Here is a 19749-nt window from a genome sequence, read left to right as displayed (position 1 = left end):
GGAGGCAGGCGGGGCCGCCGCTCCAGAAGGCTGTTAACAAGCCGGGCGAGTAGACGACTGTCTGACAGGAATCCAGGAGGCGCAAGTCGGAATCTCCTCAAAACGTTTCGCCGCCTAAGGCACAGGCAGCAAGCGAGCGCCCTGCGTCCATGTGTTGTTTTGGCACCTGAGGAGGCAAATTCCTCCACGACTGCTTCTTCCCCCTCCTTGGCAGGAAAGCTACTACTACTACTACTGCACTACTACTATTGCAACATTAAATAATGAACCAATTAGATGATCTTTTGTGAGGCCCCAAATCATCCGCCTGAGGCAATGGTTTCACTCTAATAGTGGGGCCGGTCCCACTCTTCATACCGTTCCTAGCAAAATGAAACGCAGCAAGGCAAAGATGAGGATGAAGAGTAGAAGCAACACACTTCTTTCCTGACTCTGGTGGCACCAGAAAGAAAACTCCGGGGGCACAGAAGGGGGAAAGTATATTTCTAGGTGGGCAAGTTGTGTCCCATATGTTAAGATGGGGGGGGGGGGTTGATGACTGCAGTCCAGCAGTGTGTGTGTGTTTGTGTGTGTGACACTGCCCATGGTTCCCGACCCCAATTTAGTTTCATAGAGGGTTTCATAGAATTGTAGAGTTGGAAGGGATGTTGAGGGCCATCTAGTCCAATGCCCTGCAAGGCAGGAATTTCAACTGCATCATACATGTCATCTTCAACCTCAGCTTAAAAACCTCCAAGCAAGGAGAGTGCATCACCTCTCATGGGAGTTCCAATGTCAGAAGGTTCCATTTCTTATACATGCCCTTCTTGCATCTCAGCTCATCTGTAAGTTCTTCAGGCAGCCACACCGGTTTCTTTAAGTGCTTCCCACCATAGGCGCCGACTCCATGGGGCTTGAGGGGGCTCGAGCCCCCTCAAAAAATTTTTTTGGGGGGCTCAGCCCCCCCAATAATCTCGGGCGCCCTTCAGCAGAGCGCCGCCGCCGTCCCCCGCCTCCTCCCCACCTGCTCCCTCGCCAGCCAGCCAGCCGCGCGCCCTAGCCAGAGAGCCCGGCCGTCCCCCGCGAAATTAGGGAATCCCCGGGGGCGGGGGCTCCTGCCTCTAGCCCCAGGTTTCCCGCATATCAGCTGTTCCGGAGCTGATTGATAGGCGCAGCACGCTCTCCCCTATACGCTCACGAGGGGGCGGCGGCACTTTATTTGCATATTCATGAGCTTATTTTGCATATTCATGAGCTTATTTACATTTCACGAGCTTTCCCGGGCCCCCCCAATATTTTTTATAAGTCCGCGTCCCTGCTTCCCACTTTTCTTGTTGGAATTGTCAGCCTTTGTGCCTTCAATATTTCAACTTAAAGACTCTCCCATCATAGCTGTCAACTTTCCCATTTTCTTGCGAGGAATCCTATTCGGAATAAGGGAATTTCCCTTAAAAAAGGGGAAACGTTGACAGCTATGACTCCCATCTATCTTGGATTCCCTTCTCTTTTGAGTTTTTCTGACCATAGGATTTCACTCAGTAGTTCCTTAAGCTTTCTGAAATCAGCCTTCTTAAAGTCAAGAGTGCACATCCGACTACATTCAGCATTCCTTTGCCAGTGTGTAATAAAAACCAAGGGGACGTGTTCACTTCCTCCCAAGGTTCCCTATACTTTCACTTTGTTGATCAGTTCCTCCCTGTTGGTAAGGATCAGGTCTGAGAGAGATGCCTCCTGCCCTGTTGCTTCTTCTACCTTTGACCTGCCCTCTTAATAACAAAACAACTAAATTTTATGGCTCTTTGGAAAGCAGTAAAAAAATTGAAAGGTAGAGTTTGCATCGGTTCTTTGGACTTTAAATGCTTAAATACCCTGTGCAACTTTCCTTATCAAATGTGCAAACCCTACACAACTTTGATGAGGGCGGGGGAGACAGGATATTCTGATCATGGATCACTCCCATCACTGGTAACTTGGTTCTGAGATCGTTTAGAGATACCAGGTATTCAACCTGAAACCCTTTGCATGCAAAGGTTCTTGTTTACCACTAGCCCATGAAGACCTCATCCCATAAATGCTATCAACTATAAAACATTTTGCCCCCACCCAGCCAAAGCTCCATAACTGGCTTTCCAAAGATTTCAATATTTCAGATATTGACTTTCCAATCAAACTTTTTTTAGCAGACAGCCAATGCATATTACAAAGTATAATGGGAATCAATATTAATACTTACATTTTTTATAGAGAGGATAACTATATTTTAGATGAGAAGTGAATTATGAAGATAGCTATTGTCCTGACCAAATCTACATCTTCCCTTGGAGCAATTTAACCTATTTCTACTGCACCATTTGCACTTGACATAAATCACTTGCACACTAGGAGTAGGTGCTAAGTTCAGTGGAAGTTGAGGGCACTCAGGAGATCAAATTATAAGGCCCATCAATTGCCGTCTAATCTTGAGTCAAAGTTCATGAAAACTGCAGTGAAAGAGGCCCAGCACAAAGTTTAATTAATGATTAGATCAGTTCGCTTCAGCACTCAGAGGGAGCATGCTGTTAATTATATGGGTGTAATGATTTTACAGTATGTAGCAGGGGGTGGAATGAATCTATGCTCCACTTCCAGCAGTTACTGGAGAGACATTGATTCAACAAAACATGAAATGGAACACGGAACAAAAGTGACAGGTTTGATGCCAGCCAGCATTTTAGAAATATTGCCACATATGTGTAAGAAAATGGGATTGTCTATTAATTTTGACATGGTCTTCATGTTCCAATAATAGGTGCATTGGATCAGAGTTTGTGTGTTTATAGATTAAAATCAAGTTCAAAAGTATAAATAGAGTAATAAAACTCTATTTTATTACTAGCAAAGCTAGTAACACAGAGCAGAATGCAATACACCAGTAGATTTCAAGGGTCTCTCTGTGACTAATTAGCTAAGTTACCAGACAGCAGCAGCTAAACATAACGAGGACCAGGGGGACTTCCCTTGGTAGGTTATTCTAGATTAGGTGTAGCCAACATGGTGCCCTCCAGTTTTTGCTGGACAACAGCTTCAGTAAGCTCAACCAGCCTGACCAATAAGGATGGTGGATGCTATTGTCTAGAAGGCATCACATTGGCTGTTCTAGATCAAGTAATCAATCTTTTCATATTAAGGATCCAAGCCCAAATTTGCATTTTGGGATCCACTTTTTAATTTTGATATATTTGTAAGACTGTAGTATTGTTGCTGTCATTCGCCTTAGGTCAGGCTGTGGCTTTCCTGTCTGTGAATAAGCACCACTGAAATCAAATGGGCTTACCTCTGAGCAGACATGCCAAATATTTTACTGTTAACTGTGCTATAAACCTTCAGGAATGCAACCCAGATCACCGGGGGGGGGGGGATATCTAAAATTCCTATTAGGACAACATTATGTCAATCAAAACAATGTGAAGCTTTCAACTTCTCTAGATCTCTTCATCAAGCTAAATGATAAACAGAGTGTGGAGAGGAGAAACATTAGCTGATGGTGAAGCAACCAGGTTTTATATGGTCATAGTCTCAAGATGGAATGTAGGAGGAGATAGCAGACATTCAAGTGAGGCAATATAAGGTGCTATGCAGATTTCACATTCACCTAGAGCTGCAAGGAAGAAACATACAATAATAGATTCCTCATATTTTAAAACATAGAATCCAGTTGTTACCATGGTCTATCTCAGTTTGTCTGAAGTATATTATATCATCTTGCTAACTGTTGGGGCTGGGGAGTGGTTTTTTCCCAGGATTCTGTCTTCTGGACAGCAGCAGGAAAAACAGCATGTGTGTGGGTGGGTGTTTGAAAGAGTAGGTGGCAGCTAGTGAGAGTCCTCTCCATGTGGCGATTATATTTTTCTTGATTTAACTGCATCTTGGCACAGCCTGGCTGACAGGTTTGAAGGGCAACCTGGTCATCACACACATTTATGTCAGCAGATGCTGAGTTGCATCTTTTGTCCGGATGGGTGAGTCACACACAGAAAGGCATCACCCCCATTACAAGCTATACTTTTAGGGATTATGAACAAAGATTTCAAAGTTTGCAGTAAATACCTTTTGATTTTCCTTCAGTATTCCTTCTCTTTCCTAGGTATGCCAGCACCTCGCAAATTCAGGCAGTTGCCTGGGGACCACAAATTTTATCAAGGATTTCTCTTTGAACCGAGTCTTCAACTTGCTGAGATCTTACCCATCCTCTCTGCTGCTCTTCCAGAACTTTGGAGACTGGTAGGGCAAATGAATCCAGGAGCTCAGAAGTGAGTAAGTGTTATGCTTTTGCTGATCATTAAACAAGTCTCTTGAATTGTAGGTGGTGGTGAGGGGCAGAAACTGCCCTTGATTTCCCTGGAGACTCCCAGAAACGTATTGCCAGCCCATTATTACATTACTTTGTATAGAGGTTTTACATGTACAGAGGGCTTTACAGTTCATACCTGATATGTAAGAATTCCACTTCTGCAAATGCTTGCAGTAATTCATGGCAAATAGGCATTACATTTACAGGGAGGTAGGCTTCTCTCCCCCTGCTCTCCATCCTTTCTTTCTGTTTGCACCAGTTACAAGACAGAACAGGAGAGCAGTTTAAATAAAAGAATATAAATCAGGAGATACAATACTGAGGGTGATCACTGTGGAATATAGGAGAGAGAACCTGATATGTGATTGGCAAATGGGAAGTGGCTTCATGCCAGGTGGATGCGAGTTCAAAGAGATGAGTGCCAGTGGCAAAGCTGGGCCTGGATTAGAACATGACAGGAAACAGGTGTTAGGAATGAACTAGTCCAGAAGCACAGAGTACTTGCTGAGACCTCTGGTCAATTGGCTGGAAGCCATCTCCCTGCTCAGACATTTCCTGCTTCATGCTGAGCTACTCTGCCCACCAACAGAGGTACATGAAACCCCAGCTAACAATTGAAATGACAGAAATCCGCTTGTTTTCCATATAAATCCACTATAGGCAGGGCTGTGTAATCACAGTACGAAAGCACAGAAGAAACAGGTTTGGAGCACAGAATTCAGTATCTTAAGAATCACACTCTTACTCTTTCTAAAAAACAAAAATCAATATTCCAGTCCTTATATCTGTGAATTCAGAATGAAAATGTGCAGCCTCCCCCCCCCCATTACCCCATATTGAAGGAGAGGTAGGAGGAGGCAGCTAAGTAGGATTCTCAATGGGCAGTGGATGGGGGACAATTCATAGCAGTGGCGTAGCGTGGGGGGCCAGCTGCACCGGGCGCAACATCTGGGGGTTAGGGTTAGGGGGCGCAAATCCACGGGTTAGGGGGCGCAAATTACTTGCCTTGCCCCGGGTGCTGACAGCCCACGCTACGCCACTGATTCATAGCTCTTTGCTGCTCTCTATGACTAGCCAAAACTAATTTATATATGTGCCTAGGATTATTCACATGTTTATGTTGTTCATCGTATTCAGCTTGGAGCAGAACTTTGAATATGTTGCTGTGTAATTTTGATTTGTTAAGTGTGGTGAATACGAAGCTTAAGCTACAGGAAATCAGCAGGAAGCCTAAGTGTATGCAAGGACATTCTGAGGCCTTCACTCATATTTATACCTGACAAATCTTCTCAGGAACATTTATCTCAATAATGCATCTAGACGGCATTGGTTTTCTATATTTCCATTACCCAACAGGCTCTGTCTCTCTGTCTTCACACACACCCACACACCCTGTCATGGAAGTGCTGTCATTCCAGCATGAAGCCTAACTTTATGTAGATTAGCACTATTTATTTATTTATTTAAATTACATTTTGATTTAGTTTTCATTCAGTTACACATTTTTAACAATCTTTACATTACATTCAAGTTATAACCATTTTCAATATCGTATTTTTTCCTACCCCTGTGACTTCCCTCTACCACATTGCAGCTTCTTCTACTTACATTTATTTTTCCATTGTGTTGTGAATAATATTTTCATTTTCCCCCATAAAATGAATGGCTTATCTATCCATATTTTAGCTTTGCAAAATTTAATATGTGTATTTATTTACTAAGTTAAACATCTCTAAAAACAAGTATCCACAGAAATAAAAAACAGTGTTCATTTAATCAAAACCTTAAAAATGCCACCCACCCATCAACTATGCTGCTGTATGTGTGTCTTTGCCCCCCACCCCCGCTTGTCTGTTGATTTGTCCAGTCTCTGTGCCAGACTATTTTATAATCATCCTTCCTAGCCAAAACGTCTTGAGTAGCACAGATCTTGAACACCACAGTGGACAAAGAATCATTTGTCCACAGTGGCTTCCTGTAGGTTATTTTAGTGGATTTATCACCCTGAACTAAGCCCAGGCCATCTGTTACATCCTCTAATTACAAATGCAGAAAGAGGTAATTCACAAAGGCATCATAAAGAAAGTAAAATATAAATGATTTAAGGGCAAGCGTATGTTATGCTTCATGCACCAATCAGGCGTAAATGACTTTTAAAAAATCAAGATCTTCCTAACAGGGCAGGGATGGGAATGCACACCAAAGGAATGCTTTTCCTCAAATCACTCAGTCTTCTGGGGTGTCATCCATCCAAAAATGACATATCTGATTAATTAAAACATACACAAGATTATGTTGTTGCTGATTTATTAGTGGAGTTCAAGCTCTTTCATTAACGCAACGTTTTTTCTTTCCTCCTCCTGGGTCTTTTTCCCAGGAGGACAGATTGGGAAGGGGGAGCACAAAAATGCAAGGAGTATTTATGGCTCAAGCACACAGTGATATTTCAAAGCCCCATTTTCAAATCACTTTGAACTGACAATATTTGATCAAATAGAGATTGCAGTATTTTAGAAAGGATATGAGATTCCCATTTACACTTCAATATTTTTTTCTCAGTTCTGTGGGTTGATTAAGACTCATATGAATATTTAATCCAACTGCTTGTCCTGACTCTCTCTTGAGATTCCATTATTGAGAACGCTGATACATCTGGAGAAGTTAAGCTTAGGGAGTAAACACTCATTTCATGAAGGGTGAATTTTATCATCGTGTCTAAGAGTGGGTTGGAAAAATCCTGGTTCCACAATTTGTCTTAGCCACAAGAGGATTGGGCAAGCCACTGTTCATTCCTTCCCTCTATTTCTTTCTTCTCCCCTCTTAAGCGTTATATTTGTCCTGACCACTTTTTAAGAAATACCCTGGGGATGTAAGTGCTTAAGTGTAAGCCAAGGATCTCCTCCTGGCTCCTAAGATGTCACTCAACAGGTCCAGTAAATGCCATCCCTTACAGCATGAGTGGGGTATTTGGTTTTCCATTATGAGGTCCCAGACAACCAGGGGCTACTTCTGAGCCAGAGCTAGTGGTGGGTGGAGGTTGTACGTAGTACTGCAGGACTCTCTCTCTCCCCTCTCTCCCTCTCCCTCCCTCTCCCTATGCCAGTCAATCTCTCTGTGTTGCATGAAATTAGGTTCCTCACCCCAGTACTACAGATTTCCCAAAGCCCAAGTCTAGGTGTCTTCCAGGGGAAGTGGGAGACCTCAGTGCACAGAATCATCCACAGACTAGCAGGTCCTCTGCACAAGTTTACTAGTGTCAGCCACTCTGAGACCTTGGCATGGGGAGAAATATAAATAAAAGAAAATAAAGAAAATAAAGAAAGGAAAAGGATTTGTTTTGTGCTATGTGGTTGGGTGAATATTATCCATAACAGCCAGTAGGGATGGGTGAATCTCAACTCTGGTTTCTTGTTTTTCCACTCTTAAAGTTCACTTCTTCACATTTCCACATCAGTTTGTGAATTTTTAGAAAACAAGTCCTTATAAAAAATTCAGCAGCAGTGTGAATTTCTTCCGATCTACACATTTGCATACCATTTACCCAAAGACAACACATTTTTGTATGTTGTTTTTACCAATATGCATCTTTATGCACACTTTACTTTTGTTCACGTTACGTTGCTAATTTCAAAGTATGGCTGTGTTTCAGTTCACACATTGTTTTAGAAAGTGCAAATTAGGTAGGTGCCCCTACAAATGTGAACTAAATCAAATTTGTTCCCCCATCCCTAGAGCTAGTGACCAGAATCCATGCAGTCAAACCAGTTTTTACGCCCATGGATCTACCCTACTCCGAGCTAAAGTTGGAGTTTCTGAACTGATAGTTCGGTGTGAACTATCTATTAGGCACTATTCACACTGTCCCTGCTTCAGGGCTATAAGCACATTTAAGGGTGCTGCTGGATGCCAAGATACAGCCAAGCTTCATGTGTTGGGGCAGCCATGTTTATTTTATAAATTTGTCTGCCCCATTCACACATAAAATGGTATGAGCGTGGGTCTATTTTTTAAAATATGAAAAAAGCACAGGGTGGGGGAGCTAAACCCTCCCCTCCTATACTTAACTGGGCTCTACCATCCCCCTGCCCCAGTTAGCTAACTTGCATTATGGGAACTATGCTGGGATAAAAGTACGCAGAACACAGCTGACTGAAATGGATGTGTGGAGATACCGGTAGTTTCACTTCTATGCCTTGCACACTCCATAGGCTCTCCCTTTTACACACGAACAGGGAAGACATGTGAACACTAATGGCTGCCCCATCACATCTAGTTTGGCCCTAGGATTGTCTATTTATTTATTATACTTCAGTTTTATGTCATTATCGTTGATGGAAATTGCAAACAAACAAAAAAATCAAAACAAAAAAAAATAAAACAAAACGAGAGAGAACAGGTCTATTAATATACAGTGGTACCTCTGGGTGCGAATGGGATCCGTTCCGGAGCCCCGTTCGCATCCTGAAGGGAATGCAACCTGCGTCTGCATGGGTTGCGATCTGCCGCTTCTGTGCATGCGCGTGACGTAATTTTGAGCATCTGCGCATGCACGAGCGGCGAAACCCAGAAGTAACGCATTCTGTTACTTCTGGGTCGCCGCGTAACGCAACCCAAAAACACTCAACCTGAAGCCACTTTAACCCGCGGTATGACTGTATAAGAATAGTCTGTTGGATCATGCCAATGGCCCATCTTGTTCAGCTTCCTGTTCTCACAGTGGCAGGCTAGATGCCTGTGGGAAACCAAGGAGTAGAACATGAGCACAACAGCACCCTCCTCTCTTGTGGTTTCCAGAAACTAGTACTCAGGAGCATTTCTGCCTCCAACTGTGGAGGTAAGAACATAGCCACCATGGCTAGTAGCCACGGATAGCCTTCTCCTCCATGAATACATGGCAAAAATAAGATATCATACAGGGATTGCTGTGCTGCCCACATTCAAATGGAAAAGTGACTGCAAACGTCCTTGTGAGCTGTAAAATTTTAAAACGTAACCTATAAAGAATAAAGCCCCCACTTCAAATTTCTGGTATCTGCATTTTATTCCAAAAGACTAAAATAAATAAAATATGATTAAAATATAAGCAAAACTTCTACTGAAATTCTGTGCGCTCCCCAAATATTTTTCTAAGACAGAATCTCCATGTAGTAAAACAAAAGACCGAGCTCACCTATCTAGATTCATCAGTACATGTAAAGGTGCTGCAGTTGGCACCTAGCCCATCTTTGAAAATGAGCCCTACAAACCTCTCTGTGTTAATTAGCTTTACGAACAAGCAGCTTTTGGTTTCAAAGAGCTCTGGAAATATAATTAAATACGCCCATAGCGATCTGCCTCTGGACTGCCTTCTTTCATTAGATTGCCTGGCTGGTACATGAGATCCACAATATATACTTGAGGGGGAAGCAGAAGTCCAGGTATTCCCAAGGGAGAATCATCAACCAATTTCACTTCATTCCATGCTCTGGTGTACTCTCCACGGACTAAGCTGCAGCTAACACCAATTCTGTCTGCTAGAACCTATGGGAGGAAGTAACCAGATGAGAGATATATTTTACTTTATTTTTATTACATTGACATACTGCCTTTTGGTCAGTGCACTGAAGGGCTTACAGTTTAAAATAGTGCTTTACCATTTGAAAGACAAGCTACAAAAGGGAAACTGTACATGGAGAGAAGAGGAAAATAAGCAAGAGGAAAATGATTGAGCAGAAAGATTGTACCATGCATTTTCCACCCTGAAGAGAAATCATTCAATATCGTGTTTGCCTGTGGGAGTTGCCATTTCACTGCCCAAGCACAAGACCATTAAGTTTGCTGTTAGATAGAATTATCTCTTGTAAGAAAAAGTAGCCTTTAAAATATTTAATATTTATCTTGTGCTTTTCCTAAGTGCTCAAAATACTTCACAGAAACTACCCTCACAATAACCCTGTAAGGTAGGTTTGTACTGTTATGTCCATGCTGCAAAGAGGGGTATAAAGGCAAGAAATAGTGTCTAGCTTATCAGTGAAATAAATAATAATGATAATGATAATGATAATAATAATAATAATAATAATAATAATAATAATAATAATAATAATATAATACCATACCACCTTTCATCCCAGGATCACAGGGTGATTTACAGTATAAAAACACAGAAATACTTAACATAATTACAAACAAAACAATAACCTTCCACAGCCTAAAAGGCCATAGATTGTTTAATTAGCCAGAGGCCTGGCCAAAGAAAAATGTTTTTGCCTGGTGCCTAAAGATATATAATGAATGTGCCAGGTGAGCCTCCCTCGGGAAAGTATTCCACAAACAGCGAGCCACCACAGAAACAGCCTATTCTTTTGTTGCCACCCTCTGGACCTATCATAGAGGTGACACATAAAGAAGGGCCTCAGATGATGATTGCAGGGTGCATCTAGGTCAGTTCACTTGGAGAGAGGTGGTCCTTGAGGTATTGCAGTCCTGAGCCATTTAAGGCTTTATAGGTGAAAAGCAGCAATTTGGGGGCCACCAGGTGGTGCATTGGAAGATGGCCGACAATAACATCTCTCCGACCCACACGAGGTAATTAAGAGGCTGCTATGGGAAGTATGCAGCCTTCCCGACCCCACAAGGAGATGGGGGGGACTGCCTTGCCAGCGGTGTCCATAATGCACCCCCGGAATCGAAAGAAGGGGGTGCCGGACATTTGGCACGAGCCCTCGGTGAAGTCGGCTCTTCCTGACGCTGTCTCCAACCAGCGCCCGGGTTCGCTTTAGCTTGAAAATATAATTGGAAACATATAATTGGAAAGAAGCTAAAGCACATACATCAAGCGAAGTTCGGGAGATAAGACTGCTGATTAATGGATCCCTGTGACCAGAGCGACTGATGGGACAAATAAATCAAGTGATGAACCACCATTAAGAGACTGGTATGTTTGGAGTGAAACGGAGGGGGTGGAGGAAAAAACTTTTATTTTCTTTGCCTTATGTGAGTATTAATAACCCTCCACCCCAGAAAGAAGATCGTTGCATGTTATTAATCACAAGCAGGAATTTAAGAACTGTGTGGAGTGAATTACTGATCAAAAGAGAGGATTGGTAAACATTGGAGTATGGAGGAAAATTTTATGACGCAGCTTTAAATGGCGTCTCGCTAAAACAGGCTTGTCTAAGAAAGACGGGGGGAGGAGGACCAGGATCATTGGAATGTGAATGATGATTGGAATGTGATCTAAACCTGGCAGAGCCCTCTGTGATATATTTGGCAAGCCTGGGAAAATTAAAGGACAGACCGAGGATAAATTCTTTACGGAAGTGTGGAATGGCGTCTGTCCATATGTGATATGATTTTTGGAAGTGTAAAACCCACACAGAGGATGTTTGCTTCCAACCCGCTTGTGAAGATTATCAGAGATCGCAAAGAAAGGAATATATGATAACAACAAGAAGATGAAGAAAATAATAAAGAGACTATCTGGGCAGAACTGGATAGAACTGTCTAATTAAAACAGTAATATAAGTGATGCTTGGACCCCCATTCGGAGCTTGAAGTATGGGTACCCCCAACAAAATTTAAAAATCTGGCTGTATAATTTGGAATTAATGTGATTTGGAAATAATGTGATTTGATTGGCCTGTTAATAAAAATTATTTTTTTAAAAAGAAAAGCAGCAATTTGAATTGGGCCCAGACAGAAACTAAGCAGCCAATGTGGTTGGGCCAAGATTGGCATTATATGCTCAAACCTTGCCCCAGAGAGCAACCTGGCTGCTGAATTCCGAACTATCTTCAGAGGCAGCTCAACATATAACATATTGCAGTAATATATAGCTGAGATGATAACTCACAGCACTGCACCAGTCATCAACATGGTCATTTGTATTATTTTGCTTTTAATACTGCAATATATTAACATCACTCACACTTCTCTCCCAATGATTTTAAATGGTGCTTACAGAATAGGACTGTGTGTCTTTGCTTGATGAGAAATCAATACTAACCAAACACAAAATGGCTTAAGTACACAAATAAATAAGGTTTGAATAACACTACAGCAAGGATATGTTGAAGTTGATATACATTAGCATATGCTGTGTGCTGTTAAAATGAAACTTGTATCTGGCTGAGTAATTGACTTTACCTTGAAAAGCAAGGCCCTATGGTAGAAGGTCCCTTTGTTGATCTTCCCAATAGGCACGACATTGCATTTCAGTTCATATTCAATTTCACTTATATGAAGTTCCCAGCTGAATTCATGCAATTTGTCTGTTTCGATTGGACCGCCCATCTTTTCTGCAACAAACCTGTTTTAAAATCCAATAGTGACTTAAATTAACAATTGTCATAATATTTAATCAGGTTTAATACTAGCACTGCTTCTACAAAAGATCACTTTAAACCTTAAGTGGTGTTTAAACATGTTATATTTCACTATCCATCTCAATAACTTTCAAAGATGCACACATTCCCCTTCCAGTGCTTTGCTGACTCTACATGATCTCTCAAGGCTTGTGAATAGGAGCTGATCTTTTTTCCTACAGCACTTAGATCCTTTTAAATAATAAAAAGTAAGTATGAAGAAAAAATTATCTACAGTACAAATATAAATATGTTCCCATATAAGCCAGCTTGCTACCTCAGAACCTCTGGGAAGGTTCTTGCTCCACAAGCTGTCACAACTGGAGATTAAGCTGGCACTACAAGGAGTTCAGGGATGTGGGTGGTACTGTGGGTACCTAGGAGAGCCTAGGACTTGCCGATCAGAAGGTCGGAGGTTCGAATCCCTGTGACGGGGTGAGCTCCCATTGCTCGGTCCCTGCTCCTGCCAACCTAGCAGTTCAAAAGCACATCAAAGTGCAAGTAGATAAATAGGGACCGCTCCAGCGGGAAGGTAAACGGTGTTTCCGTGTGCTACTCTGGTTCGCCAGAAGCAGCTTAGTCCTGCTGGCCACATGACCTTGAAGCTGCCTGCGGACAAATGCCGGCTCCCTCGGCCTATAGAGCGAGATGAGCGCGCAACCCCAGAGTCGGTCACGACTGCACCTAATGATCAGGGGTCCCTTTACCTTTACCTTACAAGGAGTTCAGTCTTTCATGAGGTGATGCCCCAGTGTTGAAACTCCCTCAGCTGTGTCAATTTTGGCCTGTGTCAATTTCCAGGAAAACTATAAAAATACATTTGTATTTTCAACCTTTAAAACCCTTCCTGAATGTTGGAACTTTTTTCTTTTAAGCACCTTTGTATCGTTTAGGCTTTAAAAGACTATTCCTTTTATTATTTGTCAGTCCTATTTTACGTTTCAATTACATGAAATTGAAAGCTGTCTTAAGTCTGTTCTGCAGAGAATGTGTGACCAAAAGGACCCACAATACTGAATAAACAGAGACAAACTCTCTGAAGGGTTGATAAAGGAAAGCAGGTCAAAATGGGGACTATATTCAGTAGATTTCTAAATCAATCCCTTAAAATATTTACTTTGAATTCACAGAAAAGACATTGTCCTGGTACTCACTGCGCAAGGGCTACAACCTGTTCTTTCGTGGTTGGTAGTGGGAGAATTGTTTTGGAAACCTCAGTAATGTAATCCACCAAGATGGAATCAACAGGGGGATACCATGAGGCCTTTAGAGGAACTTCTTCGACTATTTTAGGCATCACTGGCTCCAGTTCTTCTTCTTTGGGTTTTTCTTCTTCCTTTTTCCCTTTCCCTTTTCTTTTGCAAAAAGCACAGGGGTATTAGGAATGCTTCCCACATGCTCTGATTTAAGTTAAAGTAAACAGGTATGTCAGCTTAGAGAAAAGAAAGAGATATTCTCTCTCTACCCAAGGTGCTTTAATCCCCATTAGATTAGAATTCCCCGCCTCTTTCCAATGGCACAACACCTAGCCTTATATTCAAAAGGCCCCCGGGACGCAGGTGGCGCTGTGGTCTAAACCACAGAGCCTAGGGCTTGCCGATCAGAAGGTAGGCGGTTCGAATCCCCGCAACGGGGTGAGCTCCCGTTGTTCGGTCCCAGCTCCTGCCAACCTAGCAGTTCGAAAGCACGTCAAAGTTCAAGTAGATAAATAGGTACCACTCCAGCGGGAAGGTAAACGGCCTTTCCGTGCGCTGCTGTGGTTCTCCAGAAGCGGCTTAGTCATGCTGGCCACGTGGCCCGGAAGCTGTATGCTGGCTCCTTCGGCCAATAAAGCGAGATGAGCGCCGCAACCCCAGAGTCGGCCACAACTGGACCTAACAGTCAGGGGTACCTTTACCTTTACCTTTTTTAATATATATATATATATATATATATATATATATATATATATATATATATATATGCTTTCGTAGATTTTCACGGGTACAGGAATGCAGGTTTTGGTGTCTTCGGATGTCTTCCCGTGTAAGAGTCGGGGTGTCTGGGCGACGTTTCGACGAGGTCTCACTCGTCATCTTCAGGCTGGTGCTTTCGGCTTCTTGTTACTGGAACAGAGCAGAATCTGGTGTTTGAGTTCCTATAAATACTGTTGAGGGGTGTGGTGTATAGCCTCCAACGTTCTGGGCAGAGAGGAAGTTCCTAGATTAGTGTGCCTTTTCTTCTTTTGTTCCTTAATTACTTGAGGGATATCTTGAGTGATTTCATGAGTGATATTCTGAATACCACTGGGTGGGTCATTAAGTGTAGATTAGTTGCTAAAGCTTTCGTGTCTTGACCTCTTGAGCTTGTGAAGAGTTTTTCTGAGAAGATGGCTGTGCTGCATTTAGTTGTGCTCTGGCTTGGCTTCGTGTATAGGGGCGAGCTGTGATTTTGTGCCTTGTGCCAGCCAGATCTGTGTAGGGATTGCAGGGGGGTTGCAGGGGGGTGCAGCATCCGGAGGTGCCACTATAGTTTGGCTACTGGATGGAGTCTGTAATATGTCTGTGGAGAGGGTCTGGGTTTGGGTCTGGTGTGGTTGATTGGTGACGGCGTTCAGTGTGCCTCTGGTTCTGGTGTCGGTTTTTGTGGGGAGGGCTAATTTCCAGATGTCTGGCAGGCGGGACGTGTCGTCACGCTTGTTCATGTTGTGAGGGTGTTTCTCTATCTACACTTAATGACCCACCCAGTGGTATTCAGAATATCACTCATGAAATCACTCAAGATATCCCTCAAGTAATTAAGGAACAAAAGAAGAAAAGGCACACTAATCTAGGAACTTCCTCTCTGCCCAGAACGTTGGAGGCTATACACCACACCCCTCAACAGTATTTATAGGAACTCAAACACCAGATTCTGCTCTGTTCCAGTAACAAGAAGCCGAAAGCACCAGCCTGAAGATGACGAGTGAGACCTCGTCGAAACGTCGCCCAGACACCCCGACTCTTGCACGGGAAGACACCCGAAGACACCAAAACCTGCATATATATATATATATATATATATATTTCAGGATTTTCTTGTTTTACAGAAGTGTAGTGCCTCGTATTTATTTATTTTTTATGTAACATTTTTACAAATCCGTTTCATTTGTTGAGGAATTAGGGGGAGAAGAAAAGAAAAAAGAAAAAAGAAAGGGAGGGTGGAGAGAGGGAAGATGGATAGGGGTGGGGTCGGGTGGCGGTGTTTCTATTATGTTTAATGTATGTAGAGTTTGGTGTCAGCGTTGCTTGTGTTGTTCATTTGTGTTCCTTTGGTGGTGAGAGAGGTTGGGGTTGGCCTAGTGTGTGATTGTTTGCTTGTGATTGGCTGTGGTGATCTTTGTTTTCGTGTGTGGGTGAGGTGGGTGGGTGTTTTGGATCAGGTTAGCCATATTGATTTGTATGCTGTTGGTGGATTATTGTCACTGTCCTGTTGGGCTGTGTATGTGATAAAGGGGAGCCATACCGGGGTGAAGGCGTCTTCTTCTGTTTGTCCCCGTGTCAGTTTCAGTTTATTAGTTAATTTTTCTAGTAGGGCTGTTTCCCATACTATTTGGTACCATTGGTCCATGCTTACTCCTGACAGGTTCTCCAGTGTCTGGTTATGGTGTTTCTGGCTGCTGAGAGCAGGTGCTTTACCTTTACCTTTACCTTTACAAAGGCCCACCACCACTGCCCTTTTCTGGAAAGGCATTCCACCACCACCACCACCACTGCAAAACGGCTAAGATCCTATGTTATTTTCTTGATTGGCCTTTTCCCATATGAACCTGTCTACTTTCTAAGTATAGATAGAGCCCTAATTTGCATCCTACTACTGATGGTACTAGGATGGCACTAGCACAGGGCAGCATCATGTCACCAGAAACACCAAGACTGTGGAAATCCTTGTCACCTGAGGTTTGCATTACCTCCACAAAACAGGCTTTCCAGCATGCAGTTGCTGTTCGTATGTGATTAGATGCTAGGAGGATATCTTTATTATATATTATCCTTTCTTTCTCACATTTGTGAGTTCAGAAGAGTGCCTTCCCTTTGCAGCTTAAAAGGGAAGCTGAGATCAGCTAGTGTTAGCCTTTTTGTTTAAATAATCCAGGATGCTTTAAGGCAGACTTAAGACAATATTTTATTTCATCAGAGCTCTGGCCTTGATAGTTTATTTTTACTTGCTACTGTCTTTTTATATTTGATGGGCTGCTGTATTCGATTTATTAATTTAATTTTACTGCTATGTATTTTTATGGATTTTAAGCAATTTGTTAGGTGCTTTGAAGGCCTATGGGCAGAAAAGGCATCTGTAAAAATTAAAGAATTAAAGAGTCTGTTTGCAGAAACTAGCAAACATGAACCCACCAAATATGCAAGTAGTCCCAAGCCATCTTTAGAACAAGATGCGGAAAGATCTCTGTTAGCTGGGTGATAGGCGGATAGAGCCACTAACTGCAGTTCCTGGGATTAAAGGGACCCAAAAAAACTGCAACCAAATTAACAAAAATTGCTGCTAGCTGTTTCCATTTATCCTATGAGTCACATGTTTGTTATTCTGTGTGATCATGAGCACAAGTGTGGCCAGGTATGGTTTTAACCATCTGCATATATTATTGACAGACGAGTAGAAAATGTGGGACCTCAATAATCGGAAGAAATACTGTGTGAATTACTCCTGTGATGGCTGTATTATCGGTATCATAATTCAAGACAGCTGTTACACACTCTGTTCAGCCACTTTCATAAATTTCCGAAAGATCACACTGGGGACAAAATGTGTGCATCATGTCCATTGTGGAAGCAGCCTTCACATCTGACCCAGAATTTGACCAAAATTCATTTGTGATAGATACCCTGCCTGTTGGGAAATGCTAACATTTTGGAAATCCCAGAATATGAGGTTTTAACTGGTGAAGTCAGCTGCATAAGCGTAACTATAAAGGAGCTGAATTGGGTCCTGTATAGACACTGATGTTTTAAAAACAATACTTCCATGAATCCAAAGGCTTTCCTTTTAAAAAAGCAGGAAACTTAAAAGGAAGCAAAAAACCCAAAGCAACCTAAAATAAAAAGAAATCAAACAGCAGTGGAACAACAACAAAATAATCAATAAAGCTGTTTTGCTGGGTTGACACAAAGAAAGCTACTCTAAAGCCACCAAACACAAACATAGATCTGTTTCTCTGCACAGCCTGCATTCATCCTTCCTCCTAGATTTATGCTACAACCCTAGACACGGTTACCTGATAGCAAGTCTCATTGACATTTTATTAACTTACTTCTCTGAGTGGTCATCAATAGGATTGCACTGTTAGTGTCTGAATCTTGCTAGTGAGCTTGGGGAGGATTACCTACTTCTAGCCAAAATGAAGACTTAGTCCTATATAAACTTTGGGAATGCTCTGCTTTCAATGCAACTGTGATCCCCAGTAAAGGATACATCATGACCTCAAGTGCTAGGGACATAGACAGCAAAGGCTTTTTATACAGTGCTGTTAGCCCACCCTGCCAGTCTAACATGTGCTAAAATCAACCAATATGGTATCTTAGAAAAAAACAAAATTAGTACATATAGAATATGTATTTGGAAGAATCTGAAAGAACTGCCTGGATTTCTGAGTGGTTGTAGAAACTTGTTTTTATTATGTGTAATCATATATTTTACCCGTGTTTATCCCTTGGCTCCATTTTTCTCCCCTTCCCTTTGTCTTTTTTTTAGATTGGAAGCCCCTTGGGGTATAATCTTTATAAAGCACCATGTATATGAATGGTGCTATAGGACAACTAAATAGTAGTAGTAGTAGTAGTAGTAGTAGTAGTAGTAGTAACAACAACAACAACAACAACAATAGTCTCAAGCTTCTACACTTAATAAGAATAAGAAGCTCTTAAGAATAAAAGTACCTCGATCCTTTCTCTCTACCACCTCCTTTACTGATTGAAGAAGACCGTCCTGGAGATTCTGGCTTCTCCTTCTCCTCGATTGAGCTATAGAAATTACAAAGTAATTTCCCATTTCTCCTTGACTTCTACAAGGCATAGGCATTCTTAGGGTGTTGTGCACACATTGCATAGAAGGCAGTGGCAGTGATGTTAAAAACCTCCAGGTTATCCTCAGACAAAACCAAAGGCAAAATAAAAAGTATATGGTTCATTGTGGAACACTAACACTAATACTAACAAAGAGACTGAAAATGGAGAGTAGTGCCCACTGGTGGAGGAAGAGGGGTGTGGGGGGAGTGCACCACCCCCCGCAGCATGATCCCGGTGGGGTGCCATCGCGGCTGCCCCCTGCCTGCGCTGGGCGCCACGCCCCCACAGGCAGCGCACCACTCCCCCAGGATGCACACCACACCCCTGGGACGCATGGCAGCCACACCCCCGCCTGCTCACCGGGGGCAGTCCGCCCCCCCCCCCGTGCCGGAGCATTAAGCTCTGCCACTGGTAGCACCTTCATAAGGAATGCATTCAAGGTGGCCAGCTGCTGATAAATTAGCATGCTGGTTAATAAAATGCTTCTTCCCTGCATTTAACCTTATCCTCCCCCCCATTTCTTAAATACCAAGCAAGGAAGCAAGCAAGCAAGGAAGCAAATAAACAAAAACAGAAAAAGCATTAACTTATTACCAATTACAATAGCAGAATAAATACTTATTTACAATGAACTGGATCCAGACTAATTTAGTTGCACTTAGGTCCTACTGAAATCAATATAAAAAGTTATTAATGATGAACAAGTTCATTGATTTAAATGGGAGCTATTACATTGATTTCTGTGCAAAACAGTGCAACATTATACATGTCTGCTCAGTGGTAAACTCCACTAAGTTCAATGGGATTTATTTCCAGGTAAGAGAGTATGGAACCTGTGGCCCTTCTAGGGTTGCTGACCTATGACTCCCATCATCCCTAACCGTTGACCATGCTTGCTAGGGCTGATGGGAGTCCATTGTTATCTAGAAAGCACAGATCTGCCACCCCTGTTGTATAGGATTGTGACCTTAGATTGGATCCAACCCTTTTAATTCACTGGACATTTTAAATCAAATATAAAAATTAGAAGACTGGCTTTTTACACCCGGAGAGAAGC

At 42.4% G+C, this 19749-nt stretch overlaps 2 protein-coding genes across 6 annotated transcripts in view; one reads left to right on the top strand and one right to left on the bottom strand.

The window, feature by feature from the left end:
- Positions 1 to 19749, top strand: part of PIP4K2A (phosphatidylinositol-5-phosphate 4-kinase type 2 alpha) — a 204459-nt gene that overhangs the window by 30303 nt on the left and 154407 nt on the right. For 2 of the 5 annotated variants that reach the window (XM_082193662.1, XM_082193663.1), the window contains one exon: positions 4103 to 4272. The gene's annotated coding sequence lies outside the window, so the exon portion shown is untranslated. Of the gene's footprint in view, positions 1 to 22; positions 120 to 358; positions 490 to 617; positions 825 to 4102; positions 4273 to 19749 lie in introns of those variants that run through there. The other 3 variants (XM_082193664.1, XM_082193661.1, XM_082193665.1) reach the window with 3 other exon arrangements.
- Positions 8941 to 19749, bottom strand: part of ARMC3 (armadillo repeat containing 3) — a 64882-nt gene continuing 54073 nt past the window's right edge. Inside the window, exons 17-20 of the mRNA XM_082193669.1 lie at positions 18564 to 18647; positions 13809 to 14009; positions 12437 to 12599; positions 8941 to 9829 (exon numbers count right to left, since the gene is read on the bottom strand). Of these exons, the coding sequence (XP_082049795.1) occupies positions 9620 to 9829; positions 12437 to 12599; positions 13809 to 14009; positions 18564 to 18647 (658 nt within the window). The 3' untranslated portion in view covers positions 8941 to 9619. The remainder of the gene's footprint in view (positions 9830 to 12436; positions 12600 to 13808; positions 14010 to 18563; positions 18648 to 19749) is intronic.

The sequence above is a fragment of the Podarcis vaucheri genome (genome assembly GCF_965113315.1).
Source record: "Podarcis vaucheri genome assembly, chromosome: 12".
NCBI classification, from domain to species: Eukaryota; Metazoa; Chordata; class Lepidosauria; order Squamata; family Lacertidae; genus Podarcis; species Podarcis vaucheri.
Note: the sequence above shows the minus strand (reverse complement) of the source record. Positions and strands in the feature narration are given on the sequence as shown.